This window comes from Mytilus galloprovincialis, chromosome 12 (genome assembly GCF_965363235.1).
Source record: "Mytilus galloprovincialis chromosome 12, xbMytGall1.hap1.1, whole genome shotgun sequence".
Classification (NCBI taxonomy): domain Eukaryota; kingdom Metazoa; phylum Mollusca; class Bivalvia; order Mytilida; family Mytilidae; genus Mytilus; species Mytilus galloprovincialis.
This window is the reverse complement of record NC_134849.1, coordinates 48,214,596-48,236,911: the sequence shown is the minus strand read 5'-3', so window position 1 is coordinate 48,236,911 and position 22,316 is coordinate 48,214,596. Positions and strand designations below refer to the sequence as shown.

At 32.6% G+C, this 22,316-nt stretch overlaps 1 protein-coding gene across 3 annotated transcripts; it reads right to left on the bottom strand.

The window, feature by feature from the left end:
* Positions 1-1,010: 1,010 nt before the first annotated feature.
* LOC143054041 (receptor-binding cancer antigen expressed on SiSo cells-like) lies at positions 1,011-22,287 on the bottom strand. 3 transcript variants are annotated; one of them, XM_076226894.1, is made up of 5 exons: positions 22,077-22,287; positions 16,294-16,481; positions 15,832-15,999; positions 14,979-15,056; positions 1,011-1,732 (listed from the first exon to the last, which is right to left on the bottom strand). In XM_076226894.1, the coding sequence occupies exons 2-5, from the start codon at positions 16,465-16,467 to the stop codon at positions 1,526-1,528; spliced, it is 627 nt and encodes a 208-aa protein (XP_076083009.1). In that variant the 5' UTR covers positions 16,468-16,481; positions 22,077-22,287; the 3' UTR covers positions 1,011-1,525. The 3 variants fall into 3 exon arrangements, with proteins under 3 accessions (XP_076083009.1, XP_076083008.1, XP_076083010.1); XM_076226893.1 differs by having other exon boundaries at positions 22,092-22,231; XM_076226895.1 differs by having other exon boundaries at positions 22,085-22,221.
* Between the last annotated feature and the right edge of the window lie 29 nt (positions 22,288-22,316).

Below are 22,316 nucleotides of genomic sequence, written 5' to 3'. Positions count from 1 at the left end.
AAAAAAAACCCAAAAGTAAAAAGAGTACAAACAACACCATGGGCAAATAAAGATGTCAAAAGACAAATAACAAACAATTGTTACTTTCATGCAATTTTCTATACATTTCAGTTGCCACAATGCATGTGTTGTTGTGTGATGCAGATATCCTTTGATTTCAGACAAATCTATCTTTCAATTTAAAAAATAATTCTTCTTTAAGGTCATAATTAGAATATTCCTTGATACTACTGTACACATTCATCTGCAAAAATTCTACATGATTTTAAATATTTATAATTTTGACATTATAAAAAAAAGTTTTTCTATAAAATAACCATAGTGCTTGTAAACACTGGATGGTGAAGATTGCTTTAAATTATCAGTGGGAAGTAAAATTAAACACTGCTTTGTATAAAGCATGAGTAGTAGTTGATTCAACTAAAATTCTGGACAATGGGAGATAACTCCAATTTTTAAAAATGACTTTGATAATGACATCATTTATATATGTTTAGCACAGATATTAGATTTTTGCACCTTGCAAAAGTTATGTAAATTTCTTGACAAGTATGATATCATTTTGTGCCTTGAATATCTGAGCATATATTTCACTGATGAATTTCTGGAAATGTTCATAGATAGGATGTGTAGAATGCTATGATCAATGTATATTTTGTGTATAAAAAGGTAGTGGAAGATTTAGATATCAAGTCAATAACAAAAACTTGGACAGGTTGCTTTCTTAAAAAGAAATAATATCACTGTCTTTTATTGAAGTGAAGGTTTAAGTTGGCAATTTTGTTAAGTCTTTTTAATCTCTCAATTGTATCATTTAAACATCTCTCTTACACAAATATATGTTTCTAAAAAAAAGTAAATTAATGATTAAACTTTCATTATAAATATCATCACTTGAACTAATTCTTATCAAGTCTACACTTAATAAACAAGATGTAGGTAATATGTTGCCTAAAATCTACAACTTTGCTAACAAAACTAAAGGTGAAAACAATGAAAGAAGACAAATCTTTAAATCAAAATAGTATTCACAGTAACATTTGATATTAACAGACAGTTCATGTCAGACAATATCCATCAACAAAAATAATGAGGATAATATTTCTATCCCATACAGAAGTATTAATTAAGGAAGTAATAGATTTACTGTATGATTAATATTCTTTTGATCCCCCTTTTTAAAGTATGTGTCCAGTTGAACACTCTATACAATGAAACTTCTATTTATCTGCCTTTTGTAATAATTGATATTCAAACATCTGGACTGGTGAAAGATGCCCCATGTACAAATTTCTCCACCTTTATGTGGACCTATGCTTCTCATACTAAATGCAAATTGTCAATCAACATAAAATGTGTGGTAAAAATATCACTGGACTTTTTTTGTGTTACAATTTCAATTTACAGGATCATATATAGACTGCCAAAGAATTGTGCTTATATGAAGTCTTAAAAATCAAGGTTTCTAAGACTATCAATAATCCCACACTAGAAATGACATCACCGAAGACATTAATATACAATGCTATGATAATTTAACTGCTGTTAAGTGTTTGTCTTTTCGTAGTCCTCTTGATGAGTCTCGCTCCTGTTTTTTCTTTTGCTGTTGATATACTCTTTCTTGTCGTCTTTTTTCTCTTAATTCTGCATCAGCTTGCGTTGATAAATCTTCATTTCCTTCCCCTTCCCATCCAGTCGTCTGAGTATCATCCCATGCTCCTAATTCAGATCCCTAAAAACATCAAGAAAAATTGAAAAATCTTCATACCATATATCAAAATTGCATTAAATATTTAATACCAATCTTTAGAACTTAAAAGTAACAACTCCTTTCATACCATTGTTTACTCAGTGAGAGAATGAAGTTATTTCAAGCAAATGATTAAGAGTATTTGTTTTTTTAATTACTTTGAAAATTAATATAAAATAGAATACACTTATTCTTAAAAATGATGATCAGGTCAAAAGAAGTATAACATCATGACAGAAAAAAAGATTTGATAATTTTGGATATATGTATTAAATTTTCCTTGACCAAACATAAAAATTTGACATTAATTTGCAAATTTTCTCTAGACTTTTACTTGAAAAGTCAAGATTTTTCATCTATCTGTACTTATTGCATACTCGGTAAAGTATACAAACTTGTTTAGCACTTTTTGAATCTTTGTGTCTAGATTGGAGAATGAGCAAAATGTTGAGGCAGTTACTTCAGTTTACAGATGTAATCTAACGATATTACGTCAACCAGCAAATCAATATTTTGACATGCAAATGTGCGCCAAAAACAAATTTTCCCTACAAAGATATGCCAAAACAGTTATTTCATCAATGTGATATTTGCTGCAGGAAAAAGGGTTATTCTTCTTGAAGGAATGAAGCATACAGTGATATCTGTCATTGTTCTAGCTACAAAGATTTTTTATTGACCCCCTTGCCTTTTTTCTGTCGTTTCTCAGGTGCCTGCCGTTTTTATGGCAATCAAAGTGATGGAAATCACTCATGGAAAGATAAGAAGTGTAGTTTGAAAAATTTCATATTAAGGTATGGTGGGGGGAAATGAACATTAATAATTTAAAAGCACTATTGCTGAAAATTGGATTAACAGCAGGTCTTTAGAAGGAAAGGTGCTTTTCCAGTATGAGGATAAAATGAGCTCATTTAATTAAGTAATATAGGTCTATTAATTTGAACAATTTTATTTAAACTGTAGTTTATATCTTATCCAAATAATATTGCCTGTTCTGAACATGTTTCAAAAAAACAAACAATTGCAAATCAAAAATTTCTCTAGTACTAGTAAATGCTTCCAATTATCATTGTAAGACATAAAATCTAGATCAACAGCTAAGAACTTTAAAGTGTCAACAAAAATAATTTGAATATGTTGTTTTGGGGCATTTTGTCTAAGTTGAAACATCTAGGTTATATGACATTGAAGATTAAAAGTTGTAGCGTATTTCTCAAAACAGGGCATTGAAAATGTACTTTTCAACATAAACAAATTAAAAAAAAATAGTTTATTATAATTTGAATTCTTTCTTGATTGCAAAAATATATATTTATATCTAACAAGAGTGCACACGCTGAAATGTCTCGCCTTCTATACTAATCATTGATATTATGTTGATAGTCCTAAGTATAAAGCTAAGCTTTATAACAACTGTACCATAAACTTAACATTAACCAAGATAACTAAACAAAGACCAATGAACCTTGAAAATGAGGTCAAGGTCAGATTAACAATGCCAGGCAGACATGTACAGCTAACAATGCTTCTATACAACATATATAGTTGACCTATTACTAATAGTTTAAGAAAAATAGACCAGAACACAAAAACTTAATACTGTGCAATGAACCGTGAAAATGAGGTCACGGTCAAATAAAACCTGTGCGACTGACATTAAGATCATAAAATATTTCCATACACCAAATATAGTTGACCTATGACATATAGTATTAGATAAAAAGACCAAAACTCAAAAACTTAACTTTGACCACTGAACCATGAAAATGAGGTCAAGGTCACATGACATCTGCCCGCTAGACATGTACACCTTACAATCATTCCATACAACAAATATAGTAGACCTATTGCATATAGTATGAGAACAACAGACCAAAACACAAAAATTTAACTATAACCACTGAACCATGAAAATGAGGTCAAGGTCAGATGACACCTGCCACTTGGACATGTACACCTTACAGTCCTTCCATACACCAAATATACTAGCCCTATTGCTTATAGTATCTGAGATATAGACTTGACCACCAAAACTTAACCTTGTTCACTGATCCATGAAATGAGGTCGAGGTCAAGTGAAAACTGTCTGACAGACATGAGGACCTTGCAAGGTATGCACATATCAAATATAGTTATCCTATTACTTATAATAAGAGAGAATTCAACATTACAAAAAATTTAAACTTTTTTTTCAAGTGGTCACTGAACCATGAAAATGAGGTTAAGGACATTGGACATGTGACTGACGGAAACTTCGTAACATGAGGCATCTATATACAAAGTATGAAGCATCCAGGTCTTCCACCTTCTAAAATATAAAGCTTTTAAGAAGTTAGCTAACGCCGCCGCCGTAGCCGCCGCCGCCGCCGGATCACTATCCCTATGTCGAGCTTTCTGCAACAAAAGTTGCAGGCTCGACAATAACAAGAGTGCACACGCTGAAATGTCTCGCCTTCTATACTAATCATTGATATTATGTTGATAGTCCTAAGTATAAAGCTAAGCTTTATAACAACTGTACCATAAACTTAACATTAACCAAGATAACTAAACAAAGACCAATGAACCTTGAAAATGAGGTCAAGGTCAGATTAACAATGCCAGGCAGACATGTACAGCTAACAATGCTTCTATACAACATATATAGTTGACCTATTACTAATAGTTTAAGAAAAATAGACCAGAACACAAAAACTTAATACTGTGCAATGAACCGTGAAAATGAGGTCACGGTCAAATAAAACCTGTGCGACTGACATTAAGATCATAAAATATTTCCATACACCAAATATAGTTGACCTATGACATATAGTATTAGATAAAAAGACCAAAACTCAAAAACTTAACTTTGACCACTGAACCATGAAAATGAGGTCAAGGTCACATGACATCTGCCCGCTAGACATGTACACCTTACAATCATTCCATACAACAAATATAGTAGACCTATTGCATATAGTATGAGAACAAGACCAAAACACAAAAATTTAACTATAACCACTGAACCATGAAAATGAGGTCAAGGTCAGATGACACCTGCCACTTGGACATGTACACCTTACAGTCCTTCCATACACCAAATATACTAGCCCTATTGCTTATAGTATCTGAGATATAGACTTGACCACCAAAACTTAACCTTGTTCACTGATCCATGAAATGAGGTCGAGGTCAAGTGAAAACTGTCTGACAGACATGAGGACCTTGCAAGGTACGCACATATCAAATATAGTTATCCTATTACTTATAATAAGAGAGAATTCAACATTACAAAAAATTTAAACTTTTTTTTCAAGTGGTCACTGAACCATGAAAATGAGGTCAAGGACATTGGACATGTGACTGACGGAAACTTCGTAACATGAGGCATCTATATACAAAGTATGAAGCATCCAGGTCTTCCACCTTCTAAAATATAAAGCTTTTAAGAAGTTAGCTAACGCCGCCGCCGTAGCCGCCGCCGCCGCCGCCGCCGGATCACTATCCCTATGTCGAGCTTTCTGCAACAAAAGTTGCAGGCTCGACAATAAAAATTCAAATGACTAAAATAGACATAATGATTGACGGGGAATAAATTAATAAACAATGGTTTGTTTTAATTAAAAGTTTTACAATTTTAAAACTGTTTCAAGCCAGTTCCTGTTAATAAATCAAAGCGCTGTAAGCGCTGAAGGCAGTTAACCAAAAACCAAGGCAACCGTAATTATGAAAACTGTGGCAAAGTTGCCTCAACATTAAACATTCATATAAATTACATTTATGTTTATCTAATGATTTATTTATTAAGGCAAATAATTTATACGTTATCAAGGTTTCAAAAGCAATGCATATAGCAATGTATATTTTTTATGGTGAGTCGGCAGTGGTACAAGTTCCCAATGATTGCAGTTGTTCTACTTGGTAGTTAACCTTGGTTTTATTTGACTGCTAGAAGTTCAAGTTGACTTAGTATGAACATGTAATAGTATGAATGGACTGGTTTCCCTGAAAAGAAAACTGAATTTGTGTTCTATAGTACAAAAGTTATGAGACACGAATCAGACAAATGTTCACTACAACAGGGATCAAAGGTGAGGTCTGACCGACTTACCCATAGTAAATGTAAATGATTTTTTATTTTGTCCAATACATATGAATATATATAATTTAGGGGTGGGGATCTCAACGGTTTTAAAGTTCTCAAACAGGTAGGAGGGGAGAGGATTTTTTTGGGAAAAAAATTGGTTGCTTATATAGGGAATCACTGAAGCGTGACTGGGAGCGAGCCCCCTCTTAGGTCAGTCAGTGGGCCCCCACTTATGAAAATTTCTGGATCCGCCACTGGGGTTAGGGTGACCCTTGGGACTTCCCCTACATTTCATTTTATTTGTTATATTGTCCCATACATAAATATATATGGTTTAGGGGTGGGGATCTCATTGCTTTCCAAGTTCTCAAACAGGAGGGGTAGGGTGACCCCAGGGACTCCCCCTATATTTCATTTAATTAGTTATATTGGCCCATATATGAATATATATTGTTTTGGTGTGGGGATCTCGACCGTTTCCAAGTTCTCAAATAGGAGGGTTAGGGTGACCACAGGGACTTCCCTCATGTGATTTGTTATATTGTCCCATACATGAGTATATATGGTTTAGGGTGAGGATCTTGACCATTTCCAAGTTTTCAAACAGGAGGGTGTACAGTGACCCCAGGGACTCCCCCATCTTTCATTTGAATTGTTATATTTTCCCGTACATCAATATATATGGTTAAGAGGTGGGGATCTCAACGGGTTTCAAATTCACAAACAGGAGGGGGTGGGGCGACCCAAGGGACTCCCCCTATATTTCATCTGATTTGTTATATTGTCCCATACATGAATATATGGTTTAGGGGTGGGGATCTCGACCATTTTTGAATTATAAAACAGGAGGGGTGGGGTGACCCAAGGGACTCCCCCTATATTTCATCTGATTTGTTATATTGTCACAAACATGAATATATACATGTATCACTGTACTATTATGCATATTTTAGGGGCCAGCTGAAGGACACCTACGGGTGCGGGAATTCTCGCTACATTGAAGACCCATTGGTTGCCTTCGGCTGTTGTTTGCTCTATGGTCGGATGGTTGTCGCTTTGACATATTCACCATTTCCTTTCTCAATTTTATGTATGCAAAGCATGGGTTGTTCTCAGCTTAATAAAGAATATTCCGATAATTTTACCTCAATTTTTTTTTTGCCTCGCTCGGCTCGAAGAAAATTTAAGTTTGCGCCCCTCCTAACCTAAAATCCTGGATCTGCCCCTCATATGGATTAGGGGTGGGTAGCTCGACCGTTTCCAAGTTATTAAACAGGAGGGGGTAGAGTGGCCCAAAGGATGCTACCTATATATCATATGATTTACTTACATTCAGGTATATATAATATAGTTGCATTATTTGTGAAAATAAAGAAAGAAACTTTCAGATACTTTAATTGACCCTTCAAAATTGAGATAAAAAAATAACCCTTCGAAATTGCAGTAATATGTTTAAACTTAAAAAGCATCTCACATGCATTATCATCATTTATCACTGATAAAGAAAATTTAGACTGTGACCATGAACATGTATATTGTTAGATATACTGTTCCCAGCTGTCACGTTGTATTGGATTTTTAAATTGAAATTTGTCAAAAAGAATTTTGAGTTTCTGTATTGAATATTTTTTCTGCTTTTTCTTTCTTTTACATATATCTTTTGGTTTACAATTCTAGTGTTTATATTCATTTACCATGCATGGATGTATTTTTTCACCTGTTTGGATTTATTTTGTAATTGACCGCCAAACCCAGAATTACCCTTATTCGCTTCCGGAATCGGATCCGATATTGTAAAGTTGTGTCTTTACAGCCGCCATTGTTATGTGTTTACAATGTTGTTTTTGCAATCAGATACGATTTTACTCGAATTTATACAATATTTATCGGCGATTTTCTGTATAAAGCTAGCGGTTGAACAAAATGAACATCGCTGTCATGAATAATAATGATAATAATAAGTTTTTAGCTCGTTTAATTGGAGACTTTGGTGAACAGGTTTGCAAAGTTAATTCTTATTTTCTTTCAAGTGGAAGGTGACTACGTCGGGCGTAGCTAGAAACCAACTATCCTAGTCGAAATTCCGCTTGCAAAAGTGGAATGTCGCGGACCTCGGAACAACGCTTATTTGCACACCTGCCTCCAAATTGAAAAGATACGAAAATTTTCTTTCTAATTTGAAATTGCCGCCAACAGCATGAACAGTTGAACTTATTATATAATAGACTACTGACGTAGTTGTACTACGTATTGATGACAAACAATATACCTACGACTTTTGCCATTTGGGAAATTTAAACTACTTGTCTTTAGAGATTTTCGGCGATTAAATATTTCATACGATTGTTCTTTGACATCTTGGCCAAAAGCACAAGTCATAATGAACTACACAAGGATTCTTAATAAGCACTACTTCCTATGTGTAACTTCAAAACTTTTGGATAAATCGACGATCGTTTAAGGTTTTTCTGGTCATATTTTTTGTAATCCAGAATAAAAAGTATTAAAAAAGTGTTCAATTAGTTATATATAACATAGAAGCGAGCTAGATAATAACAATGGCAAGTATTTCAGCATTTATTGGGTAGAACACAAATCTAGGGTGCTCGCATAATGCAGCTTAACTGCATAAAAAAAATAAGTGAACTAATCTAAATTGTTGATTAATTACAGTTGATTATTGGATACTTATAAAGTAAATTATAGGCCTAATTTGAATATCTTTTATATATTCATATTTATATCATATTTCATTTTTTTAAAGATCTTGTTAATCCATTGATCATTTATCTTTCAGACATAATTTACAGAATCACTTTATGTATTGTTGATCAAAAGTAATAGGCAATAAATAAATCTATCATCCTTATATATATCAAATATCTAATATATACATTTGTGTATTCAATTATGAGGTCAAATATTTGTATATTGAAGGTTCTAATTATGTAAGACTGAGGTTGATAAGTAATGTGGTCAATTTGATTGACAGTCTAGGAGGTGAGGCATTGTAATCAAAGGTCCACCTTGTCTCTGATTGTTTGGTGATAATGACAGCTGTCAATCATTATAGTATTGTATCAATACCCATTACTTAATCAAAATGTTATAAAAAAAAAAGCCTGCACATTAACACACCTTAGTTACATACATTCTTGGATGAACTGCTCCAAAAATATACCAATTTTTTCAGTTCATATATATGTGTATTAAATATGTGCACATACATGAGAACTATAGGGAACTATATTTCAGTGTGAATACATTTAGTAACAGTAGCTAACCTGTCACGTTGTTAGGGAGGTCAGTGCCTTAGTAAAGATTTAGAACAAGTTCTAATCTTTCCAAAAATGGCAGCAATTCTGCCTTTGAAATACCAGCAAATTCGTAATTCTTTCATGAACAGGAAATCAGAATATTACATTAATTTTTTTTTCACCTAAACATCTACATAATATATATTTTGAAAACTGTTTTTTACATCTTAACTTCCATTAATTGATTTATCAAGTGTATAAATGTGATAATTATTAAATTTTGTATGAAGAGCAACTGAGCAAGGACTGTAAAGCCAGTTGATAAAGGTTGTTAAAATCTTTCATTTGATGTTGCTTGCCAAACACATCCTAGGTTAAACTGTAGAGAATGTTACTTAATGAATAAAACTATAGACTAAGGCCTCAATAGGTGTGAAAGAGTGTATACATAAAATGACCCCAGATGTTTAAAGTTAAAGAGAAGATGCCAAAAATGTTAAATTATATCACTCAATTTTAACAAAATCTTGATTATACCATAGTGCCTAAGTTAAATGCTAATTAATTATGTTTTACTTAAATAATTGCCCTTTTTTCAATGACATTTATGCTTTAAATTGCCCTTTTTCTGACTAGCACCCTGCCCTTTTCAAATCCTGGCTAGAATACTGTCTGAATTATTTGATTAGTGGTTGATATAGTAAAGTATAATAATATGTAATACTTACTGTAACAATTGGTTCATCACTACTAACTGTAATACTTACTGTAACATTTGGTCCATCATTACTAACTGTAATTCTAACTGTAACAATGGGTCCATCATTACTAAACTGTAATACTTACTGTAACCATTGGTCCATCATTACTAACTGTAATTCTTACTGTAACAATTGGTCCATCATTACTAACTGTTATACTTACTGTAACAATTGGTCCATCATTACTAACTGTTATACTTACTGTAACAATTGGTCCATCATTACTAACTGTTATACTTACTGTAACAATGGGTCCATCATTACTAAACTGTAATACTTACTGTAACCATTGGTCCATCATTACTAACTGTAATTCTTACTGTAACAATTGGTCCATCATTACTAACTGTTATACTTACTGTAACAATTGGTCCATCATTACTAACTGTTATACTTACTGTAACAATTGGTCCATCATTACTAACTGTTATACTTACTGTAACAATTGGTCCATCATTACTAACTGTTATACTTACTGTAACAATTGGTCCATCACTACTAACTGTAATACTTACTGTAACAATTGGTCCATCATTACTAACTGTAATTCTAACTGTAACAATTGGTCCATCATTACTAAACTGTAATACTTACTGTAACCATTGGTCCATCATTACTAACTGTAATTCTTACTGTAACAATTGGTCTATCATTACTAACTGTTATACTTACTGTAACAATTGGTCCATCATTACTAACTGTTATACTTACTGTAACAATTGGTCCATCATTACTAACCGTAATACTTACTGTAACAATTGGTCCATCACGACTAACTGTAATACTTACTGTAACAATTGGTCCATCATTACTAACTGTAATACTTACTGTAACAATTGGTCCATCATTACTAACTGTAATTCTTACTGTAACAATTGGTCCATCATTACTAATTGTATGACTTACTGTAATAATTGGTCCCTCATTACTAACTGTAATACTTACTGTAACAATTGGTCCATCATTACTAACGGTAATACTTACTGTAACAATTGGTCCATCATTACTAACTGTTATACTTACTGTAACAATTGGTCCATCATTACTAACTGTAATACATACTGTAACAATTGGTCCATCATTACTAACTGTTATACTTACTGTAACCATTGGTCCATCATTACTAACTGTAATACATACTGTAACAATTGGTCCATCATTACTAACTGTTATACTTACTGTAACCATTGGTCCATCATTACTAACTGTAATACTTACTGTAACAATTGGTCCATCACTACTAACTGTTATACTTACTGTAACAATTGGTCCATCATTACTAACTGTTATATTTACTGTAACCATTGGTCCATCATTACTAACTTTAATACTTACTGTAACAATTGGTCCATCATTACTAACTGTAATACTTACTGTAACAATTGGTCCATCACTACTAACTGTAATACTTACTGTAACAATTGGTCCATCACTACTAACTGCAATACTTACTGTAACAATTGGTCCATCATTACTCACTGTAATACTTACTGTAACAATTGGTCCATCATTACTAACTGTAATACTTACTGTAACAATTGGTCCATCACGACTAACTGTAATACTTACTGTAACAATTGGTCCATCATTACTAACTGTAATTCTTACTGTAACAATTGGTCTATCATTACTAACTGTTATACTTACTGTAACAATTGGTCCATCATTACTAACTGTTATACTTACTGTTACAATTGGTCCATCATTACTAACCGTAATACTTACTGTAACAATTGGTCCATCATTACTAACCGTAACCGTAATACTTACTGTAACAATTGGTCCATCATTACTAACCGTAATACTTACTGTAACAATTGGTCCATCATTACTAACTGTAATACTTACTGTAACAATTGGTCCATCATTACTAACTGTAATTCTTACTGTAACAATTGGTCCATCATTACTAATTGTATGACTTACTGTAATAATTGGTCCCTCATTACTAACGGTAATACTTACTGTAACAATTGGTCCCTCATTACTAACTGTAATACTTACTGTAACAATTGGTCCATCATTACTAACGGTAATACTTACTGTAACAATTGGTCCATCATTACTAACGGTAATACTTACTGTAACAATTGGTCCATCATTACTAACCGTAATACTTACTGTAACAATTGGTCCATCATTACTAACCGTAATACTTACTGTAACAATTGGTCCATCATTACTAACTGTAATACTTACTGTAACAATTGGTCCATCATTACTAACTGTAATTCTTACTGTAACAATTGGTCCATCATTACTAACCGTAATACTTACTGTAACAATTGGTCCATCATTACTAACCGTAATACTTACTGTAACAATTGGTCCATCATTACTAACCGTAATACTTACTGTAACAATTGGTCCATCATTACTAACCGTAATACTTACTGTAACAATTGGTCCATCATTACTAACTGTAATTCTTACTGTAACATGTAACAATTGGTCCATCATTACTAACTGTAATTCTTACTGTAACAATTGGTCCATCATTACTAACCGTAATACTTACTGTAACAATTGGTCCATCATTACTAACCGTAATACTTACTGTAACAATTGGTCCATCATTACTAACCGTAATACTTACTGTAACAATTGGTCCATCATTACTAACCGTAATACTTACTGTAACAATTGGTCCATCATTACTAACTGTTATACTTACTGTAACAATTGGTCCATCATTACTAACCGTAATACTTACTGTAACAATTGGTCCATCATTACTAACCGTAATACTTACTGTAACAATTGGTCCATCATTACTAACTGCAATACTTACTGTAACAATTGGTCCATCATTACTCACTGTAATACTTACTGTAACAATTGGTCCATCATTACTAACTGTAATACTTACTGTAACAATTGGTCCATCACGACTAACTGTAATACTTACTGTAACAATTGGTCCATCATTACTAACTGTAATTCTTACTGTAACAATTGGTCTATCATTACTAACTGTTATACTTACTGTAACAATTGGTCCATCATTACTAACTGTTATACTTACTGTTACAATTGGTCCATCATTACTAACCGTAATACTTACTGTAACAATTGGTCCATCATTACTAACCGTAACCGTAATACTTACTGTAACAATTGGTCCATCATTACTAACCGTAATACTTACTGTAACAATTGGTCCATCATTACTAACTGTAATACTTACTGTAACAATTGGTCCATCATTACTAACTGTAATTCTTACTGTAACAATTGGTCCATCATTACTAATTGTATGACTTACTGTAATAATTGGTCCCTCATTACTAACGGTAATACTTACTGTAACAATTGGTCCCTCATTACTAACTGTAATACTTACTGTAACAATTGGTCCATCATTACTAACGGTAATACTTACTGTAACAATTGGTCCATCATTACTAACGGTAATACTTACTGTAACAATTGGTCCATCATTACTAACCGTAATACTTACTGTAACAATTGGTCCATCATTACTAACCGTAATACTTACTGTAACAATTGGTCCATCATTACTAACTGTAATACTTACTGTAACAATTGGTCCATCATTACTAACTGTAATTCTTACTGTAACAATTGGTCCATCATTACTAACCGTAATACTTACTGTAACAATTGGTCCATCATTACTAACCGTAATACTTACTGTAACAATTGGTCCATCATTACTAACCGTAATACTTACTGTAACAATTGGTCCATCATTACTAACCGTAATACTTACTGTAACAATTGGTCCATCATTACTAACTGTAATTCTTACTGTAACATGTAACAATTGGTCCATCATTACTAACTGTAATTCTTACTGTAACAATTGGTCCATCATTACTAACCGTAATACTTACTGTAACAATTGGTCCATCATTACTAACCGTAATACTTACTGTAACAATTGGTCCATCATTACTAACCGTAATACTTACTGTAACAATTGGTCCATCATTACTAACCGTAATACTTACTGTAACAATTGGTCCATCATTACTAACTGTTATACTTACTGTAACAATTGGTCCATCATTACTAACCGTAATACTTACTGTAACAATTGGTCCATCATTACTAACCGTAATACTTACTGTAACAATTGGTCCATCATTACTAACCGTAATACTTACTGTAACAATTGGTCCATCATTACTAACCGTAATACTTACTGTAACAATTGGTCCATCATTACTAACCGTAATACTTACTGTAACAATTGGTCCATCATTACTAACCGTAATACTTACTGTAACAATTGGTCCATCATTACTAACTGTAATACTTACTGTAACAATTGGTCCATCATTACTAACTGTAATTCTTACTGTAACAATTGGTCCATCATTACTAATTGTATGACTTACTGTAATAATTGGTCCCTCATTACTAACTGTAATACTTACTGTAACAATTGGTCCATCATTACTAACGGTAATACTTACTGTAACAATTGGTCCATCGTTACTAACTGTTATACTTACTGTAACAATTGGTCCATCATTACTAACTGTAATACATACTGTAACAATTGGTCCATCATTACTAACTGTTATACTTACTGTAACCATTGGTCCATCATTACTAACTGTTATACATACTGTAACCATTGGTCCATCATTACTAACTGTTATACTTACTGTAACCATTGGTCCATCATTACTAACTGTAATACTTACTGTAACAATTGGTCCATCATTACTAACTGTTATACTTACTGTAACCATTGGTCCATCATTACTAACTGTAATACTTACTGTAACAATTGGTCCATCACTACTAACTGTTATACTTACTGTAACAATTGGTCCATCATTACTAACTGTTATATTTACTGTAACCATTGGTCCATCATTACTAACTTTAATACTTACTGTAACAATTGGTCCATCATTACTAACTGTAATACTTACTGTAACAATTGGTCCATCACTACTAACTGTAATACTTACTGTAACAATTGGTCCATCACTACTAACTGCAATACTTACTGTAACAATTGGTCCATCATTACTCACTGTAATACTTACTGTAACAATTGGTCCATCATTACTAACTGTAATACTTACTGTAACAATTGGTCCATCACGACTAACTGTAATACTTACTGTAACAATTGGTCCATCATTACTCACTGTAATACTTACTGTAACAATTGGTCCATCATTACTAACAGCAAACATGTTGGATGATTTATTGGAATTCTTATTTCCTCCTATAAACACCTGTGGAAACAAGAATTAACAATAAAGTTCACTTCTCATTTCACTCCAGCTGCAGAATTCTAGAATAATGTTTATTTGCCATTTACAACAACTTGAAACAATCTTAAAAATATTAATCACATCAGAAATGCTTCAAAGCTTGGAGTCAAACACACCTGGATATGAGTATTGACAGGGTAGTGGTTACACTAGATAAACATGTACTGCATTGTACTTAAACCACCCAGCAACCCAAGTAGTGTGAGGCCTGAACTACATTAGATCTAAAACTAAAAGTTGCTGGACACTAATTTATCTTGAAAACTCAAACAGAATTTTTGAACTATAAAATTAAATACAAAGTCAGGTGTCCTAAAAAAAATTGTGCTATTATTCAGCAATTCTATGCACCAAATATCATTGACTCTACAAATTGTATTAATAGAAAAGCTTATTATTCTCGAGAACTATATTTTAATAACTTAAAATGACTTAATATAAAGCGTTAAAAAGATAACAAAATTTTACACAGTTCCTGGACCATTAAACTGGCATACATGTACTAAACTGGACCTACACAACATAATGCATTATGATTACATTTGATTTTGTGGCTTTAAATAATTTTCAAACAGAAATTGTAGTTAGTCTTTATAATACATTGCCTGCCAGAATAGTGTATACTTTTTATATAAGATGAGTCACAAAATTGACATGTGTCTGACAGATATCGAAAAAAAAATCTTTTTTTTTACATTTTGAACTACAATATAAAATTAAAGATTTTTTTTATTACTTTTTTCTGCTTTTTAATTTTTGGCACCATATCTGTAAAATAATCTGGTTCAGGCTCTTCCTCATGTGATGTTTGTCTCTGATTGGCATGTGGATAGCTCCTCCCATTCTGATTATATTTTTGTTTGTTTTCATCAGCTTCCCAACTATCCCAGGCTTGAAGTTCAGACTGTGGGTAAAAAGACCTTTTTTTTAAGTTCAATTGTAACTTAAATTATTAATATACAAATTTGAATTTAAACGTTTTGTACATGTCTCAATTATCTCTCAAAAATCGCTGAGAAAAAAAAAAGTATTGTTAAATGTGCAAGATGAAAAATAACATAGTTTATTAATGTTTGCAAAATTGCCAAGATCAGGTAAAAAAAAAGTCACTTAGTACCTGAGAAAGGAACACAGAAACTAAACATAACACAAGTCAATAGAATTGTAGGCTTTAGAAAACATAATTACTCATACTAACCTGATTACTAGGTATTGTAGTAAAGTCCTCTGGTATTGTATAATGATTAGTTAATGGTAAAATAGTATCAGAATCTCTTCTTTTTCTTCTACAGATTAATCTCTTCAATGGAGAAAATATACGGAATATGAAACAAAATATTGACTTAATTATGTTCCACACAACTTTGAACATCTTTCTCCGCAATTCTGAAAAAGAAGTAAATGTACATTTATAATGACTTTTGTGAAGTGACAAATAAAAATTATATAAATGCAAGCAGTTCTTATGCACACACCATGCATATAATAAAACACAATCTTTCTATCAAAAATATTCAGGTTGCAACTGTTCGTCTCGTATATTATTGTCATGGATTCATCTTCAATTAGTTTACTGGAAACACTCTCTTTAAAACAGGAAGGTTTTTTGGAATGATTGTTAACAGTAAAAGTTTGGATGTTTAAACTATGCTCAAATAGGTGCATCGCTATAATTTTCAGTAAAATGTGACAGAATTCTGAATTTATCAAACATGACGACTGTAACATAGACGTTATCCAAAATTGTACTTGATCTGAGTTTTTGTGTTAATAAGCATTGTGTTTCAGTTTCATAACATTTAGTCAAGACTACTTAAGTTACAGCATAGAAACAAAATTATACTGAAGTCTTCATTCGGTGCCTCAAATGACCAAATAACACTGTTAATATCCGAATAACACTTGTAATGACCGAATAACACTTAAATTTGTAATATTTACACACATTGGTGACTTTTAAACATTGATTATTAAATAAATGTATATATTATTGATGTATTTTATAACTTAATAATGATTTACAGAAAGCAGATAAGTTCATAAATAACTTTAAATTTAGTGTGTACATCCAACATGGTGACCACGGAAATCACAATGGCCACCATGCTGGATGTACACACTAAATTTAAAATGATCTTTATGAACTTATCTGCTTTCTGTAAATCAATTTTAAGTTATAAAATACATCGATTATATATTATTATTTAATAATCAATGTTTAAAAGTCACCAATATGTGATAATATCAAAATTTCAATTGTTATTTGGTCATTACAAGTGTTATTCGGATAATAACAGTGTTATTCGGTCATTCTTGTTACCCGTCTTCATTAGCATGATTAGTGAGAGCCAATATTTAACATCTAAATATCTATTACTGTTATAAAATTTTTTAATCCGATGGGTCTTTGCTGATTTCAGTCACAACAATACAGAAACAGGTCCTCAATAAGTGGTCAGATATAGGAAGATGTGGTGTGAGTGCCAATGAGACAACTCTCCATCCAAATAACAATTTAAAAAAATAAACCATTATAGGTCAATGTATGGCCTTCAACACGGAGCCTTGACTCACACCGAACAACAAGCTATAAAGGGCTCCAAAATATCTAGTGTAAAAACATTCAAACCAAAAAAACCAACGGTCTAATCTATATAAAAAAACAAGAAACGAGAAACATGTATAAATTACATAAACAAACGACAACTACTGTACATCAGATTCCTGACTTAGGAGAGGTGCAAACATTTGCAGCAGGATAAACGTTTTAATGGTATCAAACCTTCTCCCTTTTTATGAAACAATAGCATTAGTGCACAGTTAGTCCCCATGGGAGTTAGGGTAGCCCGACATTATAAAGAATCTCCAAAGCAAACATTAGTGATTAAGACTTCACAACAACAACAACAACAATTTTTATTTGTCAATCAAGACACCCTGAGGAGCAGTACAATTACAGTTTAAATTAAAGTGTACAAATAATTGTGGTGATTTTTTTCATTGAACTATTTGAAATTACAATACATGACAATAAAACTGAAACTATACAAGAGAAGGGAGACAACAAATACAGTATATTTTCTCAAAGATAATGAGTGAGTGAACACAATCAGTACCGTTGTATAGTGAGAAGAAGGGCTGGGGCATCTCATGTTTTATTACTTAATTCTACTCTTCTAGTATTTATTAAATTATCTATTAACTTAATCATTATGTTATTAACAAATGGAACTTCATTTGACATCAACCATACAAATTTAGATTTTTCATTTAAAGTTTTAAAATTAGTAAATTTAAAGGATACATGTAAATCTAAAATTAAACTCGACCTTTCAGTTTTAATTGAGGCAAACATTAAAAATATCTTTGTTTCCCCTCACCCGACTGAGGTTGTTAGGGTATGGGTAGGTAGGTAGGCAAATTATTTTATTTTATTCCTTGATATGGTTTTCTATATTGAATTTGTATAAAATTCAACAGGTAAGACTCAAGTCAAGAAAAGTGGGGTATTCCCTGTATTCTAATTCAGTGTACACCCCAGTTTTCTGGTGTTAAAACAAAACAGTATACAGGGACCTCCTTTTTTCCTATTCATTTAATCATGTTAATGTAATGAAATCTGCAAAAGCGCATATTCTACTTGTGATAACAATGCTTAATGATAGCAAGTGTTTTTTAGTTAAAAAATCAAGTTTATTTCAAGTCAAATTTGATGCATAACTCACAACAAAACAATTCCTTTGTTCACCAATTCATACCTTGATCATCAATTATGAGATGACAAAAAGATACATGTATGTTAATCACTTGGGAATTAAAATTCAATGAATAAAAATTTTCAATAGAAGTGAACATATTAATTTAGTTACGTTCAGTTACACCTGGATCATGCAGCTTGGTCAATTGATTCCTAAACAAAGATTTGTATGTTTTTTTCGAGTTCTAGAAGAAATACGGCTTCACTTTATATTCATGTTTTGTATTTCCTAAAATACTTTTAATAAGTATTTACGAATTCTACGGATGCAGTTATAACGTTAAAACATGCCCTTTTGTAATGTTCATGCCATAAATTGAAAAAGGAAATCCCATTTAAACTGTTTTTTTTTACACCAGAAAACAGGGACGTTCCCTGAAAGCAGGGAATACATGTATCCCACATTTCCTGACTTGTGCCCAACCTGTTCAAAGACAAAGTAAGTAGATAGATTTGAAAGCACGATTCAGGAACAGAGGTTAGATACAAAACAAATCAAGATGCACTCAGCGGATTGAAAGATGCTTCAGGTTTTTTTTATTTTCAAAAAAGATCACCCTTGCACACAAATCGTGTGGCTTTGTTTCCTTGATTCCGAATCATGTAGACGCTTCCTTGCAAAAATGCCTTGATTTAAAACGCTCGTTGACTACAGCACCATAAAGGTATCACCAAAAACCAACGCTCGTTGACTACAGCATCGGAAAGATAACACCAATAACCAACATAGCAAAAAAAAAAATAGTGGACAAGAATGGCCAATAAAATTTTCCGGGTCGGTCGTGTGAGGGGAAACAAACAATATTTTATTTTTGGCCTGATGGACATTGAAGTAGAATTTCATCCTCAGCAATGTCATTATTACATAGTTTACAAAATCTTTTGTCTGAGGGTATTCCTTTATGTCTTCCCTTTTCTATTTCAAGTTCATGGGCACTGATTCTAAATTTGGTTAACTCATTTAATGTTTTGGGTGCTATAAACAGTTTCGTATAAAAAACTAGGGGTTATTCCCCGACTAAAAACAACCATGGAGGGAAACCCCTGTTTATTTACTCAATTGGTGAAAAAGTATCATGTTTTTTGTATTTAATTGTAAAAATTAGTTAATTAGCTTTCAATTAAAACAGGTTGAATGATTGAAATAATTTTAAAAATTATATTAACTTTACATGTTTTGAGGGGAGACAACACTGTAAACATCCTGTTTTTTTGGCAGTGAAAATTGAACTTATTTGCAGCCAATGTAGCTCTTTTCGGAGCAGGAAACCGTACCCTGAAACAAGATTTTTTTGAAAGGCCAGGTAAAAACCTACAAATTTCATACAGTTTTGATTATGTAAAATGTGCATGGATCATGTCTTCATGGGTGTGCACATGACCTGGTTTCAAGTTTTTTATGTTCAAATTAGACCTCTTTTTCCCCATGTTCATTGGATGGAATATTTTTAATATATTAAAAGTACACATTATTTTTATTTCATTATAAACTAGAGAACATTCTGATTCCAGTGATATCTAGTTTTATACAAGTATCTTTATTAATCAGTCCACCACTAAGGGTCACTTCTGCATGGTCCCTCAAAATGTGACGTCATAGAAAAAAACTGTTGATTGTACCCTTTACAATTATTTAACAATAAATATTTTTCAGGGCCAATATTATTTTTAAATAGTCTATAGGTTCTTAATTTATTTCCTTGCGCCATGCCAGGTTTGTCATTATTTAATTGGTTGAGCCAAATTTCATCATATTTAATGTGGAGTTTTCTAATGAAAATTGACTTTATATGACCTTTGTATTTTAACAAATATTCTGGGGTTAAGTTAAGGTATTTGAATAATGAATAAATGCTTCCCAACCAATAGACCACTTTTGAGTTCATCCGTCACCGGAAAAAACTTGTCAATTATACGTGCCTTTGAGCTGTCATTTACCAGATAGAGGGGCTCGCCTGTATCCCTGCACTATAAACGTTCATCAAGCGTCTTAGTGATCGTCATTGTGCACGATAAACTAGAAATAAAGTTTGTTCAGTAGGTAATTAATAACAATTCCCTAATGATAGCGTGGCAGATTGTCAATTATGAGAATTCACGGAAGCAAGTTAACTCGTACCAACGGAAACTCGTACCATGTTAACTCGTACCAAAAAAGTTAACTCGTACCAACGTAAAGTCGTACCACTGGGAAGTTGTACCATTAAAAATATATTAAAAAATATGAATGTTTTGTGGTGTTTTTTCGTGAGGCAGTGAAATAAAGGTCGTATCACCCAACAGCCTAGGATACAGCCCGCTAGGTCGGACGTTAATCGGCATAACACTCCCCATGATACAATGGTTTTGGAGTGCATGTTAACGCAGGTACGCCAACTACTACGTCTATCTGTACGGCATTGATTGGTTTCTGTCATCTTAAGTAGTAAGTCGTTGATATCTAACTGTAAACCCTCATCGAAGATAGCGGGTACAGGAGAGCTGGCCCAGCATGTCCGTTCAGCTGTAATGACTGAGATGTGACTGGATTGAATGGATGTTAATGCCAAGTCTATATCTAATACACATGGAACATTAGCTACAGATTGGTCATTGTACTTTCAAATTATATACATTTTACAGACTTTAATCATAATTAAACACCAATCAAATGCATTTAAATAAGTTGGTACGAGTTAGCAGTGGTACGAGTTTACATTGGTACGAGATTTTTTTTAGTGGTACGAGTTGACGTTGGTACAAGTTTACATTGGTACGGGTTAACTATAATTCGAATTCACATGGGCCCTCTTGCAGGAAAGGCTGAATAATTCGTGCAATATAGCTTTATAGTTTTTCAACAACTCGCTCAACATTGAAACGGAAGTCAAGACGCACCTAAACGCACGAGTGACGTCCACTAACACTAAAGTGTTTTACGGAAATGCATCAAACTCAAAAGTTGTCTAGTATTGTCGTTACATTATGTCATTTTTAAGATAAGACAAGAGAGATTACCCAGCCATCAGGATTAAGATTGAAGATAGCGAACAGAAATGGTATCTAGTAACAATTCAAGGGAAGTTATATATAGTATTACATTACAAGTTTTTTTATGAATGTCAATGTACAATGACAATGATTTGTGATTTCATGTGGGTTACTCGATTTCTATGGAGGTGAAGAACACATACAGAGAGATTACTCTGTCATCACGACAAAGATTGAAGATTGAAGACACATACAGCCTTACACTTTACAGGTACAGAAACTTGTCCTGCGATCTCCAGCCTTTATTGATTCATCGTTTAGATCAATAGATGCCTTTCTTAGACTTTTTGATGTTTAGTGCTATCAAAATATGTTGTTTAGCAATCCAAAATTTTGTCCACGAAAATGTTCAATGTAGAAATGAATTATGGTTATTACGTTTAGTTTTTCATTGTAATAATCGTTTTGTGAACTAAGACTTTCTTAGCGGAAAT